This window comes from Lycorma delicatula, chromosome 7, assembly GCF_047948215.1.
Source record: "Lycorma delicatula isolate Av1 chromosome 7, ASM4794821v1, whole genome shotgun sequence".
Taxonomy (NCBI): domain Eukaryota; kingdom Metazoa; phylum Arthropoda; class Insecta; order Hemiptera; family Fulgoridae; genus Lycorma; species Lycorma delicatula.
This window is the reverse complement of record NC_134461.1, coordinates 144822778-144846829: the sequence shown is the minus strand read 5'-3', so window position 1 is coordinate 144846829 and position 24052 is coordinate 144822778. Positions and strand designations below refer to the sequence as shown.

At 28.5% G+C, this 24052-nt stretch overlaps 1 protein-coding gene across 7 annotated transcripts in view; it reads left to right on the top strand.

Moving 5' to 3' along the window:
* Positions 1 to 10010: 10010 nt before the first annotated feature.
* The window catches only part of LOC142327948 (uncharacterized), a 79160-nt gene continuing 65118 nt past the window's right edge, over positions 10011 to 24052 (top strand). For 6 of the 7 annotated variants that reach the window (XM_075371359.1, XM_075371361.1, XM_075371360.1 and 3 more), the window contains exons 1-2: positions 14387 to 14526; positions 20434 to 20580. In XM_075371359.1, the coding sequence (XP_075227474.1) occupies positions 20552 to 20580 (29 nt within the window). In that variant the 5' untranslated portion in view covers positions 14387 to 14526; positions 20434 to 20551. Of the gene's footprint in view, positions 10168 to 14316; positions 14527 to 20433; positions 20581 to 24052 lie in introns of those variants that run through there. The other variant, XM_075371364.1, reaches the window with a different exon arrangement.

Sequence of the window (24052 nt, the reverse complement as noted above, 5' to 3'; positions counted from 1 at the left end):
TAGAACGAAGCAAAGAAAAATATCTTTTTTCGACGAAACTTGGACTAATACCGATTTAATTTTCAACAATGATGGGAAAGTAAAAACGTCAGAAACACTTGAAACTACCAGTGCCTCCAACAGACTTGTCAATGTTCACATCGGGTCTTTTGAGGGGTTTGTTAAAGGTACAGAATTTATATTTCAAGCAGGTTGTGCATTTGATGATTACCACGGGCAAATTAATGCTGCGAAGTTCAAGTAGGATAAAAAGAGAAAGTAATCCCAAATTTGGAACAAGGAAGTGTTATCACTAGGGACAACAGACCGTACTATGTAAGCTAAGTACACAAAGTGCCGGTTAGGTCTTATTTAAAAGACTACTCGGGGCAAAATGGGGTTCGTTGTGATGAGAAACTGAGGCAAGTTGATCTATTTCAGTTTGATCAATCGACATATGTGACAAACAGTTCTTATTTCTTTTAGATGTGAATGGAATGGAATAGGGACAGATTAATCGAAGAAAATATGTTGTTTTGCAAATAGATACCTGGTAATGGAACAGGCCATTATCTTTTTGATTTTTTTTTATGAAGCTACTACTAAAAACTGTAATGTAGATTGGACAAAATGACAGTATGTAGTTGGTGCAAAGGTGATATAACAAGAAAGAACAGTGGATCTCTGAAAAAATTAAAAGATCGTCTTATACCAAGGGCGGGATGGACGCACTACTTTCACAAACATGCTCTTGCCACAATATATACCGGAAAATCTCAAATAAATTCGTTGTAAAGCTGTAAAAATGGTTAATTTTATTAAAAGTCGACCATTACAGAATAGGCTGTCAAAATGCGCGAAAACTAAAAATCTCTTCTTTTCCATGTATAAGTCAGATGGTTATCGCGGGGGAAAGAGTTAACCCGGTTATTGCAATTAAGAAATGAATTAATAATATTTTTCCAGGATAAAAATTTCCATTCTCAATGTTTTTACAGAAGACTATATGTTGCTGTTGGCTTACTTAGTTGAATGATGTAAATTTACAAGTAATAAAAACATTTTATTAATGTCAGACAAAGTTCATGCTTTCATTAAGAAGAACGATATCTGGATTATTCGCCTTCAAAGTAAACATTTTGATGAAGACACTCTTATCCACCACACTTTGGATAGCATGAAAATGCATTTGCGTGAGCTAAATATTCAGTCAGCCGAGTATTTTCCGGATGATAAAAATGATTTCTCGAAGACGGGTACTGACTCCATTTAGTGAAAACATTCTAGCAGCTGCTAAGTTACCAGTTGTAAGTCACGACCAGCTCATCGAAATGTCTGCCGATAAAACGTAACAACTACAATTCTAATCTGAAGATTTAGATTTTCATCCAGTTTTAGGTCGATCTTCCTGAGATAGTTGTGTTGATAATTATTCCAACGATTAAATTATATATGTAACATGAGCATTTAAACTCGGTTCAAAGTAATTTTACTAAAATATGATAATATAAAATATAACAGCTGTGTTTGGTACAGATGCTAGAACCTATCATATCCAGATCGACGGATTGTACCAATAACAGCAATGATTAACTTGAAATCGCGTACTGTTTATAACTTCTTATTCGTAACTCTATCCTCATTATACTTTCCCGTCTAGATAAGCTTATAAAAAAGCTACAGCTCTAGAAGGGAAAGTATTGTAATCGGTCCAATTTGGACATATGCGGTTTTCACAGAATCTTGACGCGTTGACGTCTATGAAACCCAAAAAACCGGATGTTAATGTTCGTGTATAAGTGTGTGTGTTCGATGTTGGCCTTTAAACTACCTTATATCTCTAGAACTACTGGACCTATTTTGGCCAAACTTTGTCATATTACTTCTATATATGAGGCATTGGTGCTATTAAATTCTCAACTTTGGTCAAGATCGGGGGGGTGGGTCTGTAGAGCAGTCACCCTCAGTATCTCGAGATTTCGTCTAATTAAGGTCATATTATTCTTAGGCTCGTTAACAATAAAATAAATAAATTTAAAAGTAACTAAGAAGATCCAAAATTTATTAAAGGTATCATCAATATTATAATAGTATTATCAACAATACAGTTTTGAATTTAATAACAAATAATATAAAAAAAAAAAAAAATACCTTACCTCCACTATCAGCAATTCAGAAATATTTTTAATAAGTGTCAGAAATATATTTACAGGATTTTGAGAGTAATGTAGTAGATGGCATCACTCATACACGTAAAGTTTTAATATGGTCACTATATTGTTGGTGATATTCTCATTATTTAAAACCTTTTCTTTCTTTGTCTGTTTAGCCTCCGGAACCACTGTAAGGTATTACTTCAGAGGATGAATGAGGATGATATGTATGAATGTAATAAGTGTAGTCTTGTACAGAGATCGACCATTACTGAGATGTGTGGTTAATTGAAATCTAATCACCAAAGAATATCAGTATCAGTATCCATGATCTAGTATTCAAATCCATATAAAAGATTCGTATAAGTTATATATAACCTGATAATAAATAATGAAAATGTAATAATATTAAACAGATTAAATTCATTTAATCATAATTTAACATATTCTATTATTATTTATTTAAAATATCAATGTTAAATTATTCAGAAGTCAATCAATATTAAAATAAACAAGGACAACCAAATTGAAACAGTTTATAGAAAACTTATATCTAATAATTCATAAAAAATCAGATCACCCTTGGTCTCATAAAATTAACACAGAAACAAATACACTAATTATATCAATGAAAATATATTAATGAAACTTACAATAAAAATGTATTAAACCAACATACAAACCTAATAACTACATAATAAACAAAACTAATAATAATAATAATAATAATAATAATATTAACAATTATTTAGAATTTATAAATTAAATTAATGATTGTGATATTTATATAGGAAAAACAAGTAGATTTCTTGAACATTATAGAAATTACAAAAAATTAATAAATTAGGTTTATCTAATATGGCAGATCATGTAATGAACATCCTATTTCTGTTACAAACCAAATTTAGAAATATTTTAATTAATAAAAATGACATTTAGAAATCAACTCCTCGACTGTAAAGCATATCCTGGAGCAGACATTGATTGCGACCATAATTTAGTGATAATGTAGATTGGGGCTTAAAAACCTGAAGAAATGATGTCAGATGAATTTGTGGAATTAAATACAAAGTTACACAAATCTGTGACTACATATTACTAGCAAGCATAAAAGAAACATGAGTGTACAAATAAAATCAAGTAAATTTCCAAAAGCCAACAATTTTTTTTTTTTAATTTAACTAAAATTAAAATTTTTTAAAAAAGCCAACAATTTACTTACTAAAATATAAACAAATGAAATATAATTTTATATATTTTATTAAAAAGGAGTCAAACAAATGAATCATTGTCATCCAAATCATCACTACTGAAACCCCATATACAATATTTCTAAATGCATGTAAAGGAAAATGTGATTTACAAAATTGTTCATCAGTAAGCCAGTTAATGGTGTCAATTTTTAAATTGGATACACTAAAGGTTACCCTTTGTTATTACATCAGATGTAGAATATGAAAAAACTCATAAAAACATAATACTTAAGAAAATACAATCAAAATTAATCCATTCAACAAAGTTCTACACTGGGCAAATGAGATCTAGCTTCAAGCAATGATAAAAAGAGTTAATAATTGGTAACTACCTCACAGAAATAAATTACAAAATACTCATATATTATGCACATGTAGCATGTCTTAACCACTACACTTTTTATTAAAAATTACTAATGATTCAATGTAAAATTACATTTCTCTTCTAGAAGATCTTTTGAGGTTAAATTATGAAGCTCTTTCATCAGTAGTGTCACTGGCATCTTCATTGATGAATAATTAGTATATACTGCATAATTATTTTAACAAGATCTGGAAGAACACAAGTTCCACAGTAATTTGAAAGAAATTCATTAAAAAAGAAAAACATTAAAAAAAGGTGTTTCGATGTACAAACTACTCTATATCCTAAATATAAGGGAGAATATCACAAGAGGAGTGGTACCACAGGGCAATTTGACTTAACTATTCGTTAACATTTAAATGATAAATTTACCCTTTAATCCTTTATGATACCCCTTTATAAAATAATATATATAATCAGAAAAAGTATTTTCTGAAAAATTACTTTCTAAGATATGAGTAATTAACATCTAATTAGTAATTTTCATTAACTAAAAGTCAATCTTGAGATTGTCAAATACAAACTGAATAATTTTGAGCAAAAATGGAAGAATACAAAATTTTTTTTTCTAAAAATCTGTATTTAGGGATAGCGACCCTTAAGATGGGTCACTTATCCTACTTTTCTAAGTGTGTTCCTTCATCACTAGAGGGTCTATTAGCACTGTAGGTTACATACACCACATCCAAAATGAACAAATACAACTTAAACTACACAGAAAATGCATCGGAACTAATATACTTAACAACACCTCTAACCAGTTCACAAATACAGTGGAACACACATTATCCACATTGACATTTGCAAGGCCAAATCCACATAATTTTATTATACATACTGAACACTAATGTTTAATGAGTACCACACTTGAGACAAACAATTTTTTTCAGTAATTTTTTTTGTTTTTTTTCAGTAAAATTTAAAATAAAAAAAAAATGCAGTACACATTACAAAAACTCCAATGAGTAGAAATTTGCAAAAATCATCAGAAAGAAATTAAAATTTACTACACTAATTTTATAAATTTTATTAAATCGCGCATAAAATAAAAACATTAATGCAAATTAATAGTTTTACATTATATTATAACATAATATTGTAATTTTGCAGTACTGCAATGAACATTTCACCATGTGCATGGTTTAATTTTAATGACAAAGTATGTGTTAATTTTAATATTTTTATTTTAATGTGCAATTTTATAAAATTAATTCAATCATGAATAAATATGTGAGATCCTGTGAAAGTACTATCATAATAAAATTATGATAAAAAGTGTCTTCACAGTATTATGTATTACTTGGTTTATGGTAGTACAATTTAAAATACAACCAAAATATATTTTCTTTTCTTTTGTTATAATGGATTTTCATCAAGTAACAGCTTCATCCATCAATTAAATTGAATTATTATTATGTTTAATAAAATAAAAAAACTTGTGATGGTCAGTCAATAATCAAAATATAAGATTTTTTTTTTTCTAAAAAAAAGTGTAATCTGCACTTGCTTTAATGCTGATCATTGTTTACAAGCTGAAAGATCACATTATCATTTTAAACAAAGGATCGATGTAGAATCGCCTAACTAGTCCGTGGTGATAAGATAAGCACATGATCTTTTTCATGTGACTGCCCTGGATATAAGTCATTAACATCATTATATCATAATTCATACTCGATCAATTAATATATTTCCACCAAAATATACTTCCATATTTCTTTGCAGAAGTTAATTTTATAATTAATTTAATACAGGCCTAAATTTATGTATTTATATAATTCAATTAAAAATCCGGTAAAGCCAAAGATCAATAAAAGATCAAATAAAGCAAAGCTTTATTTGAATATTATTTTAATAATATTAAATAGTGTATTTTTAAAATTGTCTAGTGAAGATGTAAGCAATCCAGATAGCTGGACATCCAGAAAATCTGCATTTAGATAATTGGTGTATGCTATTTTCTTAAGCATGTTAGTTGTCTTCTAATACACACATAATCAGTTAATAAAACATCTGGCAGATATTAATGACTACCCACCTCTGCGCACTTACAGACAGAATGCTACATAAAATATAGAACAAAATCAAAACACTTGGTGACAGAAAATACATAACATTTGAATCAGCCATCAAACTTGACATTTTTCAGGAAAGAAGGTTACTGTGCTGTTTTCAAAATAATGTAACAAGATCATACAGTATACTAACGGTAAACACACTGACAAAAACAGCAACCCAGAAGTGTGTAACTAAAATACAATGACCACTTGATACTAGCTGGTTAGACTGAATGCACACTTACCCACTGATATAAGAAACTTAATTCAAATTTTGAAAATTATCATAAAAATAGGACAAAAATAAAAAGACCAATTACTTTAATAGGCATAGTTTACAAATAACACTTAAAATGTAAGATATTAACCAACTTGAATAGTATAAAATACACAAACACAAAATTTGACAAGATTGAATATATTGTTTGATTAAAGTACAGTAACTGCACTGAAGAATGTGTTGCTAATTATTTGTAAACATCTGTTTGATGTTTACAAAGTACCGGAACTTTGAACATGATTTTTGTAATAATTTTAAATGTTATGTTTCATTATACTTGTCTGGACAAGCTACATAAAATAAAATTATGCATAGCTCGTATTTGCCAAAAGAAAATTGGACTTATTTTTTACAGAATGAAATGAGAATTATATAACCATTTTTAAAAACTGCAAAATGCATTATCATAAATTTATATACAACAGTTCTATTTATACAATTACAGTATAGGTAAATTTGTTACCTTTAATATTTCCTTGAGATACACAAAGTATATAATAACAACATACACAAAATATATAATAATAACAACTTACACAAAGTATATAATAATAACTTACACAACAATGATACAAAGTATAATAACCTTATTTGATGGACGATTACCTTATTATTTAACAGACGAATTATTGTTCAATGAAAAACATTAATATCTTAATATTCACTTACGCAGAATTGTAATCTGGACTTAGAAAGTTTAACAGACAATTACTGTAGGATGAAAAACATTAATACTTTGCTGTTAACTTGCACAGAATGTAATCTCACAATCATGAATTTTATATATGTCGACATGAATTCCTTTGATTTTTATGAAGCATACAATTATAAATAAGAAAAATCACAAACATAATATTTACAGAATTTTTGACATACAACTTAGATTCACGTATTATAACATAACAGAATATTACAAAGATTCATACAGATTATAACATGACAGAATATTAGCAGAGTTCACACAATAAAGATTCATGAGTATTAAAACATAACATAAGAAACTTCAGAATTAATTGAAACATAGAATTTTTTAACAACAAAACTTAACAATTTTAGAGAGAACGTAACAAGAGAGTTTTAACACTGTGTAGTGTCTTATACATAAGATTAGTATAATGAGAAGAACATGGTTTAAATATGTGAAAAGAAAACAATACAACAATCAATGAATGAAAACATCAGCTGAGCATATATAAATATATATGTTGAATGGAATACATAAATCCCAGTGTATGAAAAATTTCTTATTTATAGTTGAAATTTTCATTTTAATTGAAATGCTATTAAATTTTAGATGAAAATAAGTTAAATATCAAGTTGAATTAAAACTGCTTTACGCATTGGCGTAAACAATACTGTTCAATAAAATATTACAATTTAATAATGAATCATTCATGGCTTCCACTATTTGTAATGATGTCTGAAGTACAAAAAAAAAACATAATCTTGAATCTCACAATTGCAAAACAAGTTGATAACAGTCTACATATAACAACCACAACTGACATTCATATGCAACTCTTCTAATCACCTCATGCAACATGAACTTTCAGCATTTAATTCCATGCCAAAAGACTACATAACAATTTTCTTTAATAAAATACTATCTAGATTAACCATACAAAATAAAATCATCATTAGATATTGATCAACAAAGGATGCAACTCTCCTCCTCTCCTTACACAATGGATGCAATAATGTAACAGCTGAAGCAAATAGATAGAACAGAACACACAATGAACAAATTTAAGAATAAAAAATGAAGTAAATACAAATTCATAATATTCAGTTACATTAACAACAAAAATGAAAAAAAATAAATGAAAATTCAGCAGGTTTCATTATAGCATGCAGAAACACAAAAAATGTAACAGTAAAACATTCACACAAATAATTCAGTAAATTTTATACATCTTTGGTATAGAAACTAGCCTGCTCTTGCTAAAACCAAGCTCTATATAGGACATACAAAGTACTGGTTTTCATAGCAATACAAAGAACATATAAAATTATTTCACTCCACTACAGAAACTACTTTATTGAAACAACTTGCATGTGAACAACAAGAAAATCTTAAATATAAACAACAAAGGATACAATAAAAAATAATTAAATATGAACAAACATAATTTAAACATGTGCTGTTTCTATATAAATAGAAAAAAAGGTGGAATTAACCATCAGACTGTGTATAGATGATTTTCTGTAAATTATTTGTCTAAAAGCATTTCCTAATATTTTATAGTTTTTAGTCTACAGGCTTTGATAATACAACACTGAAAATTACAAATTGATGATGTGGGATCCCAAGAAAATATTATTGTAGGTGTAAGATATGAGATTTACGTGGTTTATTGAAATAACCTGGAATTTGTTTACATAGATTGAATGATAATACATAAAATTACAAATAAATTACTTTATTTTTCTACATGGTTTCCATCAACAAAAATACATTTTCTCTACTGGATAGATAGCTTCCTGACACCCTCATCAAAAAAACAAAATTGCTGGCCTAACAACCAATTGTGCAAATAATGTTCGACTATGGCATTGTCTTTGAATCTTTCCCCAAAGTGTCTTTCAACAAACCAAATATGTGGAAATCACAACGTGACATTTACAGTACGTGTTGCAGTGAATTTTTGCAATTCTGAGCTGCTGTATATGGCAATAAGTTGTGGAGGAGGACATTGTGATCAGTTGTCGGCATCTTTTTTTGCGATGAGCAGCCCTTACGTTATCTAACAACTGGCAGTTGTATGCCACATTTATCATCCTTTTTTCATGCAGGAAATCATCACCTGAGTCACAAAACACAATTGCCAGAACTTTTCCAGCTGACAAAATTTCTTGGCCTTGATCGGAGCTCCCTCCCCACTCTTTCCCACCACTTAATACTTATTTTATTGCTTTGTGGGATGTAGTATAACACTCAAATTTCGTAGCAGGTATATGGTTCAAAATTGCCTCTCCTTCTTCCTCAAAGCTATTCAAAAGCCACTCACATATGTCCAAACATTTCTTTGTAGCTCAGTGAGAAGATGTGGAACCCACCTCGCCTACACTTTTTTGTTACAAAGTGCTACAACCAAGAGTTGCCCGTCTCTGATGCAATTTCAGCGGCGGTCTCCTTTCACAAGATCACGACAATAGCTGGCCGGTTGCTCCTTTCGATACACATCCAACTACCCGCAGCGCCCTCACATTCACTGCTCTTCCTCGGTCCTCGCGGCAAAATTCCGGCTTATATTTGAATGACCCTCGTGTCTTAAATTCAGATTTATAATCTAGTGGCTAACAAAGATCGTTGCAGATGATGGCAATGACTGATAATTCTAACTGCAAACGAGCATTTTTGTGGTTAATTCCTGACTTTTTTAAATGAGCGCTGCTAACAATGCTACCGGATACTCTATGGAAGAGTATACGGAAAATTAGCTCAAATGGCTTTTATAAGAAAATGTACCATTTAACAGAAATATTAATTTTTAAATGTTCTCACACTTTATCACGATATTCTACGAATAGACAAAACTATCCACCAGTGACAACCTACTTATTTTTCTACTGAAAATTATAAAATCACGAACTAATATAAAGAACTTACCTGCTTTTAGAAAAATAAATGAAATGACATAAATGTGTGTATATATATATATATTAAATAGTTTATAGACGATACTTAAGTAATTTATTTAAATGCGGAGATAGTTTTTAAAGTGGGGTAAACTTTCTGATTTTCCGATTGTAAATTAAATGTTGACTTGTTTTGAAACTACTTAATTCTTTAGATTCAAATATTTTATGTAGATAAATTATAAACATTTTTAAATGTGCATTTCAACAAATCTAAATATAATATTATAAACTAACTATGCGTTGAGCTTGCATCTTTTCGTTCAGTTGGTTTTGAAGGCAATAGGGATTGCGTATTGAGGTGTTTTTGTTAGCATAATTAGGCGTTTAAATTTTTTGAATAATTATGAAACTGTGTTGGCTAAATAATTTTGTGCGTTGTTTTTAGTTGTTTGAACTATTTTAAAATTTTCTTTTTGATTTCGGAGAATCATGTTTCAAGGCAAGTATTTATTTGAATTACTCCGTCCGTTACCTCGGAATTTGTATGGTTACAGTTTTGATGTTAAAAATAAGATTTATAGTAATTAATTGTGAACACATGTGCTATACATGTTTAAGAAATATTTTGGTACTTTTAAGTGATTTTCTTCGTTCAGAAATATTGTATTTAGAATTTTAGGTTAGGTTTTTAAATCGTTCAAAACACGATGGGTTTTGCAATTTTCGTTGCACGATATTTCATTAACTGTTTTGAAACGTTTAAGTTACTATTATAGTTAACTGTTTGTATTTTACTATTAACAGTTATCATTGTGAAAATTGATATTTTGCTATATGGCACAATGCGAAAGTGGTGCTCATTGCATAACATTGGCATCGTCATTACTTTTTTTAACTAATGAATTTTGATGTAAGCTGTTAATATGTTATAGAAATGTATTTAAATAGTAACTTTTCCATTTATTTATAGGAATGATTAAGGAAATGAATGTAGTAAATAAATATTTTATTCAACTGATAAATAATAATAAATGATCGTCATACTAGGAATGGGGCATTGAATAAAGTAACTTATCCCAGAATTTATCCAGATTGAACAAGGAAAACAGTAAAACCTTTTCAGTGCAACATCAGAAAATACATATAAACAAAATTTTGTTAAAAGGCCCTTATTAATGTTTTAAAATATTACATTCCTGAAAGAATAGTAATGAAGTGAAGGAACTGAGTAAAATAATTTTTGTTGAAATATACAGTGGAAAAAAGAAGAGAGACTGTAGAAGTTATTTATGGAAGTCATTTGAGCACATATTTATTTGTACACATTAATAAAGATGCAGAAAAGCAAATTCTTTTTTTATTAATTAATATATTTTTAGTTATGTTTTCCCAGTGTAAATGTTGCAATCTGTTCAACTAGTAAATAAGCAATCTTCAATGACTGAATGAGATGAGGATGATATGTATGACATATAAATGGGGTAGTCTTGTACAGACTCAGACCAACCATTCCTTAGATGTGTAGTTAATTGAGCCCCAACCACTATAATACACCGGTATACACAGTCTGGTATTCAAAGCCATCAGTAGAGAAATATTTGTTTTTTAGTTTTGTGCTGAGTTGCGTGGAAATAATTCTGTTGTCTGGTTTGGTAGAAATAAGTAGTTTTTCTTTTAATAAGCTACATCTTTACTCTAAAAAATTGTATTTTTTCTATTTCTAAAAGGAAGTAAAATTTTGGAATTTTTTAAGATTTTTGCTTGAATTGTTTTTTTTTTTTTTAAATAAATTAAAAATATCTTAGCTGAATGTTTAATTTTGTTTATTGAACATTATTTCTTACAATTAAAGTACAAAATAATATTGATTCTGAGTGATTAAGTTGAGATTTGATAAAATATTATCTATAAAGTGTTTCATTATTGATGACCATTATTTTGTATGTATAAGTGATAATGTCATAACTGCTAGTTAAAACATTATCATAATTTGTTCAAAAATAAATAAAAGATAATTTAAAATGTTAGTGATCGGGTAAACATTAGCCAGTCTCTGTAATGCCGGTATTCATTGTCTGAATTTTTGTAAGCCCAGCATGTCCCTGCTGCATTGGCACACAGAACATGCCCAATGGCATGTGCATTCAAATTTATTTTTAATATCCTGGAAAAAACCAACTCATATTTAGACAACTCTAAACACAGCCATTAAATTGTGAAACTACAGTACCCAGCTTTAATAAAAAATCAAATTTAGGGCTATTATGGTTACAGATTTTAAACCTAAATGATAAGAAGTTATTAAAATTAAATTTTTTATGACAGGTTTTTATTTTTTATCAATATTAAAAAAAATTGATAGGCTGATATTTATTTTAGAAAAGCATTTGATATTATCTATAATAAAATGTTTATTATTTAAAGATGAAATGAAGCAGGTTAAATACCTGCTTAATTTCATCTTTAAATAATAAACATTTTATTATAGATAATATCAAATGCTTTTCTAAAATAAATATCAGCCTATCAATTTTAAATAATGAGCAGGTTTAAAAAAATATTTATTAAATAATAAACACCTATGCTACATTATTACTGTCACAATACTACAAATTTTGATACATTTTAATCTCATTAAAGGAAACATATGATCCCATTGTTTAATCATCTGTAAATTCTGTTTATCCTTCTTTACAAAAAAAAGAAGAAGAAACCAAATATGAACATTAAAAATAATTATGTGAAATTCTTATAGACAGAAGATATACAATTGTTCCATCATCATTCTTGATTCCAGAAATCATAAACTTGTTTTCGTATTTATATTTTACCTATATTACAATTACCATTTTCACAGTTTTTTGTTTGATTGTGATTTAAAAATTATAGTAAACAGCATAGTCAGCTTTTTTAATAAAATAAATTATATAAATCATGCAAATAGGTAATTAACTTTATGAAAGCTCTGTTGGGTTTTAGGATTATTTTATATCAATTTAATTAAATGTACATCTTTCTTATGAATTCTGTATCTTGCGCTACTTGTAACAAATAGTTGTACTTGTTTAATATATTTATGTATGTTGTGAATTTTTTTTTAAATTTATGTATGTTTGATTTTTAAGTATAACTTAAATTTATACAGACATTAAATCAAATATTAAAAATGACTGATTAGTTAATTTTGACATGATTTTATGGCTTTTTTAATCCGATCACATCATACATCTGATTTCCCAGCAAGATTTGCATGTTATTATTAGTTGATCCTTACCTTCAAAATATTTTCATCTAATGTTTATATGTTGTCAAGGCAGTACAATTTATTCTAGAATAAAATATTAGTATTTTGTATTTCATTTATCAGTATTCATACTAAAATTTGTTAGTACATTAAGAATATATCTGTTTATTTAATTTGAAGCAGTACTTTAAAAAAATAAATTTATACATATATATATATTATATAGACATAGTATTTAAAATTAAATGAGAGCTGTACCCAAACTAGACAATGAAAGTTTTATGTTAAAAATTCTTTAAAAGGCATTAATCAGCAGTGCCTTTTTGATCTAAATTTCCAAAAAAAAAGTCATGCTTATTATGATATAAAACTTTTCGTTCTTGATATATTTATTGCAGAAATTATGCTGAATTTTTATTTAATTAAATTCAAGTTATACATGTGGTCACAATATGATCTAAGCAGATTATATAAGTGTGAAGTGGTGTGGGTTGTAAGATGCCTACATAAATAAATATCTAGTGGCAAGAAATCCCAGAGTCCTTAGACCACAGAAAATACATGGTCATCAAAAAATTCATGTTACTCCACGGTCAAATTGGCAGTGTGGCATAATGGTGTTATAGTAAGAACCATCTTACCAAAATTTTCATTTCAATTTCAAGCAAAGCTATGCAATTTGTAATTTTTGAAGCACTTTCTGCAATTAATATTTTTAAACTAAATATATATTTTTTAAACTCTCCCTCTATATATATATATATATATATATAGTGTCATATCTTATTCATTCTTTGTCAAATGTTATAAGAGTATCACATTAGTCATTGGAGACAAATTTTTTAATGACCCATCTACATCATCCATCAGTAGACCTAAGTATGAATTGTGCTGTAAAAAAAATTCTCAACTATATTCTCCTTCAAGTTTAGCATTCTTATATCAATATTTCCTCATTTTCTTATCAGATTTTTTTTAGAATAATTTCTAATACCATTCAAGCTATCAAACAAAATTTCAGAATTCTAATTGTTCATAAGATGTAAACAACATAACTGCATGTTAAAAAAATGTTCAAACCATTTTTAATTAGTTAAAAAAATTAAAGTTTTTTTTTCAAATTTAAAAAGAAGTTATAAGGCACTAGAAAATATTAAGAAATTGTCTATTTTTACCAGTGGCTGTACTGTGTACCAATAATCAGTAGAGTAAAAAGAGGTTAATAAAGTTTAATTTAAAAAAGAAAAATACAATCATCCTATAACAAATAACTTTGTTTATAAAAAAAGTTTACTTATATTGATTCTAAAAATTAAAACAACTTTACTGATTACAGAAATATTTCATAAATTATATTTATAATTGAGAATAGTGTATGAACTTTTGATTATTTTTTTTTTATAGGAAGTGGATTTGGAGCTGCATCTACCAGAACACCTTTTGGACAGACTAGTACATTTGGCAAACCAGCAAGTTTATTCACAGCTCCAGCATTTGGTTCAACTAGTTCTTCTTTATTTGGTCAGACGACCCAACCTCAGACAAGTAGTTTATTTGGAAATACAGCTCCTGCACCTGCTTTTGGACAGCCACAGACTATGCAACCATCATTTGGTATGATTTAATATGTATAATAATAATTTCCATCAAAAAACATAAAAGAACATAAATAAAACTAGGAAAGAATTGGATTAGCTAGTTTGTATAAAGAAAAATTTTATTATTACATAATACAAAGTGTATTAATTTAGTCTTTACTTTCATACAAAGGAAAACAAATTTGTTGTTCTTTATTAAAGTTACTGTAATTATAATTGTGAACTAATCTTTTTCACATAATTACTCAAAAGATCTCTTCTGTATTGCAAAGCCATTTGCTTAGATTCCTTCAGAATTTTGATAATTATTAAGTACTTTAAGTACTTTAACCAAGATCCTTGGTTCACAGATCTACTTTTATAAAAAAATTAATCTTATTATACTAAAAATGTACAGGTGACAATCCATAAAAGAAATTAAGAAAGTAGCCTGGTTTCCTGCAAGAAAATGACTGAATCTGTTTTGTGCTTTCCTTAAAGCATATCCATGTATTATGTCCTCATATAATACAATACTGCAATTTGGAGTGAATCAAGAAGAGAAAAGTGCATGTTTGCACATGATCAACTTTCTGAGATTATATTTTAATTGTGAGTTCATTGTAGTTGTCTCTCCTTCCATGATTGTTTTTCATAGACTGATTTTTATAAGATTTCAGATTTTCCAAGATTCTATATAAACATTTTATCATTTCTCTTCAATTATGAAATATAAACTTTGAAATTGAAATCTATTAAATTGAAGTTAGCATGATATTTAAACATTTTTATTCTTTTATTTAAATCATAGCCATTTTTTTTAAATCCTGTTTTTTGTTTTCCCATATTGCTTCTGCATCCTTCAGTATTCTCAAAGCAAAATCATGTAACAATTTTGCTCTTATAATTGAAGAGTAAGCTGATGTATAATTTTATTATTTAGACTATCTAGGAAAGATGACTAATATTGTCAAATTATCATTTTAACTTTCTCCAAATGGTCATTGAAGATGAGCAAATAGTCAATGAAGATGATTTGGTCATAAGCATCCAGAAAGACAGTGACCATCAGCTTTCCTGTTGATAGAATGGTTTTCTTCTTTTTTTGGAGCAAGTATCCTTGACTGTAACCCACTGTTTTGTTATATTTAGTTTCAGATTGTAGCGATGTATCAGTTTCAACTGTTATGAAACTAACTATATTTATCGAGCTTTTTGGATTTAGTCTCCTGTATAGGTTTGCTATTCAGAAAATATTTATCATCAATCTCAATACTTTGTTGAGTGAAGTAGGCAACAATAGATGTATGAGTGTATCTCACTGAAACTTTGAGTGTGCTCCTAATGTGGAAAACTAAAAATGGCATCAACAATGTACTGTTAGCACCTTTCCCAACTTTGGACAGACTTATAAAACATACCTAGCATGAGTAACAATTTTGAGACACAAAATTGTTACTTTCACAACAATTTACTGTGTAGTATGACACATCACACATAACTTTCATTAGATAAAGTGGGATCTCATACAACAGAAGTGTATATTTTTTAAAATCCATTTAAATAAAACTAGTTGTTCGCTAAAAATATGTTAAGCTGATTAATCAAATCACATTACAAGTATGTGTCTCATATACCACTCTCTAATTGTCATGATTTTGTAAATCCAAAGATGTGTAATTAGTTCTTAAATTAAAATCTGTAAATCTTCAACTTCAGATATTTAGTGACTGTTTGACAAATTGGATAGATGATCCAACCTATACATACAATTGTTAAAGAACATGTTATAAGAAAATAAATGCTGATTTAGTTTAATAGGGAAACTTTAGTTATTATTGTTTTAAAACAATTGTTAAAAGATAATTTAACTAATTTACATGTTTATTATATACTCTAAAAACTAAAATAATTGACTAGAAAAAATGCTACACTGCTATGATAGTATTCATGGTTTTAAGGCACAATAAGAATTTAGAAAAACACATTTGAAAAGTGAATTGATTGCACTCATTGGTAAGTTGATTTTCTTAATCAACACTTACCATGTGATTCTTTTTCTATCTTCATTATTAAAATGCATATTTTTAGCTGCATATCCAGCAACTGGAACTACTAGCTTGTTTGGCAATCCAGTGGTTTCCCTGGCCATACTGGTACCACTAGTGTTTTTGGACAACCACAAGCTCAAGTATCAAATGCACAAACTTCATCCCTTTTTGGACAGACAACTGCCACACCAAGCACTGGTTTATTTGGCTCATCTTCTGGTAATTCATAGTATTTTGAGTTTAATTTTTTCAAGTAAGCTGGTTTCTGGTTGCTTATGGAAAATAAGTTACTGCAGCTGCTACTGAAACATTGTCAACAGATGATTCTATTTTAAATAAAATATGTTTATTATATTTTATTCGAAAGATTCAGTATATTTCAAACAATACTCTGCTCAGTAATATAAAAATTAACTTTTTACTTATTTAAACTGTTTTTTAACAGAATCAAAAAGATTTAAAAAAATCTTTTTGATTGCTCACCCGAGGAAACTGTTTTAAAACAACTCTCACAGTTTGTAAAATGCATGGGTTTAATATCATCAGCTAGTATTGATAATTTTATAAATATTCCTATAGCATTATTGCCGTATAATTTAACTTCTTTTTATAATAAATCTATAATGTTTTGTAATGAAAAATGAATTATAAACATGTTTGTGTACTACCTACCTAAACATGTTTAAACTTACCTTTATAAGTTATTGAAATAACTTAGTGGAAATATGGATGAAATAATTAAGATATGATGTATGAAGGAAGATTGTAATTGCACACTGATAGCACAATTTTTGTAATTGCACACTGATAGGTAGACCTAGTATGTTGAAACAAATGGAATAAACTGGTGATAAGCTTTAGAAATACGGTTTTTGTAATAACTCACTACCATTGTTAGTACTGCAACTAGAGTAAATACATGTATATCTTTGAATACATACCTCTTCTCTGGTTGTTAACAATGAAAATTAGAGATGTTAAGGAATAATCTAATAAGTTCTGCTTTAACTTGCAAAATTTTTACAGAAATGATTTAAATGCTTGCTGAAGCATATGCAGTGTCTTTGTATGGTTAAATTGCTTCTGTCAACAGAAGGAAATATCAAATAAATTCATGGTACAATTTGTGAAGATTGTCATTATTTGAGAAATTTCTTAGTAAATTAGATATCTGCCTAGAATCCTGTTCCGTGATTTTTAAGGGAAAACTCGACATGAATCTTTTGTTGATCAACAATGTTGAATACATTAGCTTTAATAAAGAACCGCGCGACAGTCCTGTTATGACCGAAAAGGTTATGAAAAATTAGCCGTGGTCAGGGGGCTGTGCCTCCTAGACCCTCAACACATTCGTATCCTCATGTTTGTGAGTATAGGTATTTTACTGAAATATTTTAAAATTTTTTTAGCTACTACTCCACTTTTCAATCTGCAACTTATGGAACCAAAAGTGCATCTCTATAGACATTTTTAAGGAAAACATTCTTCAATTTTTTTAAAAATCTGTACTCAATAGAGTTTGAGCAAAAATTTTTATGGTTTACAGCCTAAATATTGGGTGTGCAAAGGTCGTAAAAACGTCAGAAATTCATAAAAATTGAGATTTATCATTGTTCTGAATCTCATCTTTATGTTTCATTTAAGTATACCTATGTATACTTAAATGTTTGTTTTTTTGTATACCTATGGGGGTCCTTAATTTTGTGTTTCAAAGAAATCAACTCATTTTATATATATTGCACTGGTGAAATTTAACATTTCAATAAATGTAACTCACTTTATAATCATCAATTTATATATGTATATCGAAGGTAGTTCCTAACAATTTTGTTACTGCCAGTTCCAATTATTGGGATATCCATTTAACATTGCTCTAATATATTAGAAATATATTAGATTATATTATTATTATTATTATTATGCTTTTACGGCCAACATGGGACCACTTAAGTCAATTTTAGTTGGATCTTTTCTGAGAAAAGCGTGTTATTTTACTCTTTCGAGCTGCCCAGTATTTCTTCATCCGTTCAGATCTTGCTTTCTTTTCTTCATCCGTAAACACCCTCTTCGTTGTATTTTGTCGTTTGTCTGTCTTTTGTTTAAATCTAATGCTTTTATCTTTTAGCTTTGTAATTTTCCAGTTTTATTCTGTAGGTCATTCAGGGAAATTCCCAATTCTTTCATATCTTCTCTAATTTCTTTGATCCATCCTACTTCTAGCTTTTGGAACCAGAGCTTTTCAATGATATTTCTTGACAGTCTTGTTTGCGGTGTCCTTATGAGATGACCGAAGAAAGAGATTCTTTTTTTCCGCATAGTATCAGTAACAGGCTCTATTTCTCGATACACCACCTCATTTGGCACAATCCACCATTGGCCTTCTTTTTGGTGTTTTTTATTGATACACGTTCTGACAATTCTCCTCTCTATTTTCAGAATTTTTTCAATTCGGTTTTTCTGAGTGATTTTGAAAAGGGTCTCGCTTCCGTAGGTGACTTCTGGCTGTACTACAGTTTTATAATGTTTAAGTTTTGTTTTAGCAGAAAGGCATTTTTTATTATATGTTGACCAAGTTAATTTTTGGGATTTAATCATTTTATTTGTCCTGTTTTGCCATGTCACTTTTTCATTTAAATTATAAGTTATTATTTCCCCTAGATATTTAAATTGTTTTACTATTTTAATTTTCTGATTGTTTACCGTAATGTGCTCTATTACCAGAGGATCTATGGCCATTAGTTCAGTTTTTTCGAAAGAGATATGAAGCCCTATCTTTTGTGCTAGGTTTTGAAGGCTCATGATTTGTGTTTTGGCTTCTTGAATATTATTTGCTAAAAGAGCGAGGTCATCTGCAAATCCTAGGCAATTTAGTGTGATGGAGTTTTTCTTAGTACCCATTTTTATATTTTTGGGATTTATTTCATACCATTTTCTCATGACAAATTCAAGGGCGCAGTTAAAAAGGAGTGGTGAGAGGCCGTCTCCTTGCCTCAATCCAGTTTTTATGTAGAAGGGTTGAGAGAGTTCACCTCTGAATTTCACTCTGGACTGGGTATTGGTTAAAGTTAATTTTATCATGTTTACGAGTTTAGGGTGAAGGCCCAGGTTTCTCAGAATATTCAGCATGGATGGTCGGTGTATACAATCATAGGCCCTTTTAAAGTCGACGAAGGTGATTATTAGTTGTTTTTTCCGTCTTTTATATAAGTCCATCATAAGTTTTAAGGATATTATTTGCTCCGGACAACCTCTCCATGGCCTAAATCCCCCTTGGTATTCCCCAAGTTCCAGTTCAAGTTGGTCTTTGCATCGGTTGTATATGATTCTCGACAGGATTTTGTATGTGCAATCCAGGAGAGATATGCCTCTGTAGTTTTCAGGATTAGTTTTATCCCCTTTTTTATGTAATGGATGGATGAGGGCTGTGGTCCAGTGTTCTGGAAGTTTTTCTTCGTTCCATATTTTCACGAGGCATACATGTAGGGAAGTTTTGACTGAATAAACTGATGAGTGTTTCCAGAGTTCTGCGAAAAGCTGGTCTTCTCCGCTTGCTTTGTAGTTTTTTATTTCATTTAAGGCTGCGAGAACTTCTTGAATTGTTGGCGGGTTGATATTTACTGGTGAAGTTTTAACTGGAGTTTCAGTGTCAATCTCAAAAAGATTAGATTATATTATTATAAAGAATGATAGCTAGTTGCCTTTGAACCTGATTATTCTAATGTTGCTGTATTGTAGCTTATTCTGTGAACATTTTTTTTTATTGGTACAAATGAACCATTTGAGTGAAAGGATTTTTTAAAATTATTTTAATCGATTAATAAAATTATTTCATATTAAAGATTGAAGTTTTTTTACAGTAATATTACAATAAAATTTAAACTTTCTATTTTTAGGTGCATTTGGCTCAACAGCTGGTGGTGGAACCACTGTTAAATTCACACCAGTGATTGGTACAGATACTATGGTAAAGAATCGTGTCACACAAACTGGAAGAACTTCGTCTTGAAGATTATGCAGCAAATCGAAAAGGCCCTCAACAGGTTATTTTACTGTTTACTTTTATTTTTATTAAACATTAGTTTTATAATTTATTAGTCCTTGATTTGATAAAAATTATTTGAACTACCTAAGGTGTAATGAAACTATCCTAATTCAGATGTTTCTATATCTTAATTGTAAAAATATCTTTATTGAAAAATTACCTTGTATCTAAAAATATTGCTCAGCAGAATATTTTTAGATATTTTTAGAATAGTTTGGTACTATTCTAATACTAACAAGCCCAGAATTGCTACGCTTGTTGTTAGTAACAGAATATTTACATATTATAGAGAAGTAAATATTTTGTAAGTAGTTTGACCAAAATATGGTTTTTCTGCAGGTTACTGACTACATTGCGCAATGGTTAACTACCTGAAAACAGAATCAGTTGTAAAAAGGAATCATATATGGCCTTGATGAGCTTTTATAGGCCCAATATTTAACTGAATCAAATTTAACAGCATTCTGCTTGATTTGGCAGTTATATTCCATCTCTGTTATATGTAGACGTTTACATAATTGGCTTAATGTAATTAAAACATTAATCTAATAGTTTTTTGAATCTAGAATGAATGAATGTTTTGTAGTCAGAAATCTGTTATAGGGATGTAATTGGCATAGTCATATTAGGATATATAGCTCTATTTCTTTTTTAATAGGAGGTTAGAAATTAAGTCGTACTAAATAAATTTAAAATCTGATTTAAAAGAAATGGGATTTTAGAAAATTAGAAGGAAGAAATATCCTTATATTTTGGACAACCTCTGAAAGAAGGATCAAAAGAAAGAATTAAATATTCTGTAAACAACTTGGATAAATTATTTTCATGGGGTATTTACTCATACTAAGAAATAAGGAAAAATTTGAATGATGAACGAAAACATTTAAGACTACACTTAATACATTTTTCTTTTATCTGAAAAAATGTATCTCATTCCGATAACAATTAATATGTATTGAACAAAAAATTCTATAATTTTTTGCAACCTTAAATTATAACTGTTATAAATGTCAGAGTTTGAATTAAAAATTTTTTAGAAAACTAAGTTTTCTAACTATATACAACTATAGTAGTGAAAATTTTGATGTGATAGTAACTCATGAGGAGAGGAATGATAGTGACTACGGTTGTAAAACTAGAAAAGATGACAAAGAAAACATAACACTTATTACTACAGAACAAAATTCCATTGACGGTTTTGAAAACTTAGTTTAACAATGACACTCCTGTTGCCAATGAACGCGTACAGATTTACCTTCTAATATTTTATGGGCATCAGTATTGTCAAATGTGAAAAATATCCAGTTTACTTTCATTACCATGGTTAAATTTTACTTTTTATTTTTATATGTAATCTGTTTGTAATTGTATGTATCTATAATTTTTATGTATTTTTGTTTTGTTTTGCGTAATTGTATTCTGTAGTTTTTCCTGCATAGTAGTAATTATACTAAAAATAAAAGTGATTGTTTTATGTGTAAGTAGGTCATAATAACAAATAAAAACGTAAACAAGCTTTGACTACTCATAATAATAATAATAATAAGCAGAAATACAGTAATAATAAAGAATAAGTTGTATCGTCAACCAAGAACTATTGAACGATTGATACATGTTTGACCACCGGCACCTTACATACGTTGTCAGTCACCAGCCCACAGATGCATCGTATTCATTTCGTTTTGTTTTAACCAAGCAAATATTTTTTTTTTACGTAAACACTACAAGTAAATAAATTATGACAGTCAGTTAGGATTTTTTTAGGATTTCAAAATATTCAAACCGGTACTGAAAGTGTTAATTCTATAATTGCATTAAAATAAATGTTTTATTTCATCCTCACTCTTAAAATCATTTCATTATTACATAATTTACACCAGTGCTGCTACCTATTGCAGTTTTTAAGATGTCTTATCTCAATATTCTGTACTAGGTGGTTTATTTAATAGAATCTAAATATAATTTAACAATACAGAGGTATAATATGAATCATACAAGGATGAATTTCAGTAAAGTAATAATATATGTATATAACTTTTTGAATATTAAACCAATTCATCAACATATTGACCTGTGTTAAAATTTAATATTATATGAAATAAAAACCACCAAAACACAGTAATTAGATTAGCTAAATTCACCATATTAATTTCCAATAACTAGTTTTTGCAGTGTCCTGCATCTTACACTGGTGTTCAATTCTGTTTCTATTACATAAAACATATTCTTTTAATTGATCCTTCATTTTATTTGATTTAAGTAATTTTATGAGCGTGTAAATAAATTTTGGTGTCCAGTACTGGAATCTAATATTTATATTTATTAATAAAATATCACTACTGTAACAAGTCATTTTCTGTGAAACATCGTATTCTGCTATTTGCAACGTAGTCATTTCTCCACTTGTTGCTCCAAACAAGTGAAAGTTTCAACACTTAATTTTTATCAAGCTACAAACTACATACATCTATTGTCCATAATTTGAATTTAATTATTTATTAACATAACACATTCGTATGTTTATGACACTACATCTTTTTTTATTAAAATATTTTAAAACTGTATGTAAAAAAAATCCATTGGTGTAAGACAGCAATACATTTTTACCAGTTTGCAAATAGATGACTTACTGTTTGTTTGAAGAAACTGATTAAATTTTATTAGTACAGTATTTCCAAACTTCATTATCTAATGAACAGAATTATACTACACACTTTTAAATTTTAAAATAAAGATTACTATAAAGTATAGAAACTATAAATATAGATAAGTATTATTATACATAAGATGCAAAAGAAATGACATTTATTTTGACTTATGAGATCATCTTGAATAATTGTAATGTTATTTTTCCCTGTTAATACTTTATATTTGTACATCTGATTGCAATCTAGTAAAAACAAAGCCTTTTTCAAGTTTTTATTCAGTGTTTTATGAAACTGCGGGACTATTTGTGTAGTGTAAAAGTAGTATTCTTCAGTTGGCATTTAGTATTTCCAAAGTTCAAATTTCAAAAGCAAACTAACGCAGTTAATTATTATTTGTTTACTGCTCTTAATCAGATCTAAACATGATCTGATAAATTTTTACTTAACCCAGGAAGTTCCTGTGGCTGCATGTTCTTTGTTATTGCATATAATGTAGATTTGTTTCAAAGAAAAATTGAATTGTTACCAATGGCTATCATTTGAAATTTTTTAGAAAGATACCCATAAGAATGGGTTATGGGATTACATGATAATAAAAAAAATAAGTGGTCCAAAAATAAGTCCAAATTGGTAAAAATCTCAGAACATATGTATTAAGTGTAAATAAAGACTGAGAAAAGTAATAAACAAAGTTATAAGGAAATTATCCAAGAACGCTTTAAAATGAGTGGGATAGAGAACTAGAAGAAATTGACTTGAAATTGAAAGAGGACTGGCAAGATTTTATCAGAACTTTTGAGGTGAAATTATTCATACATTTTT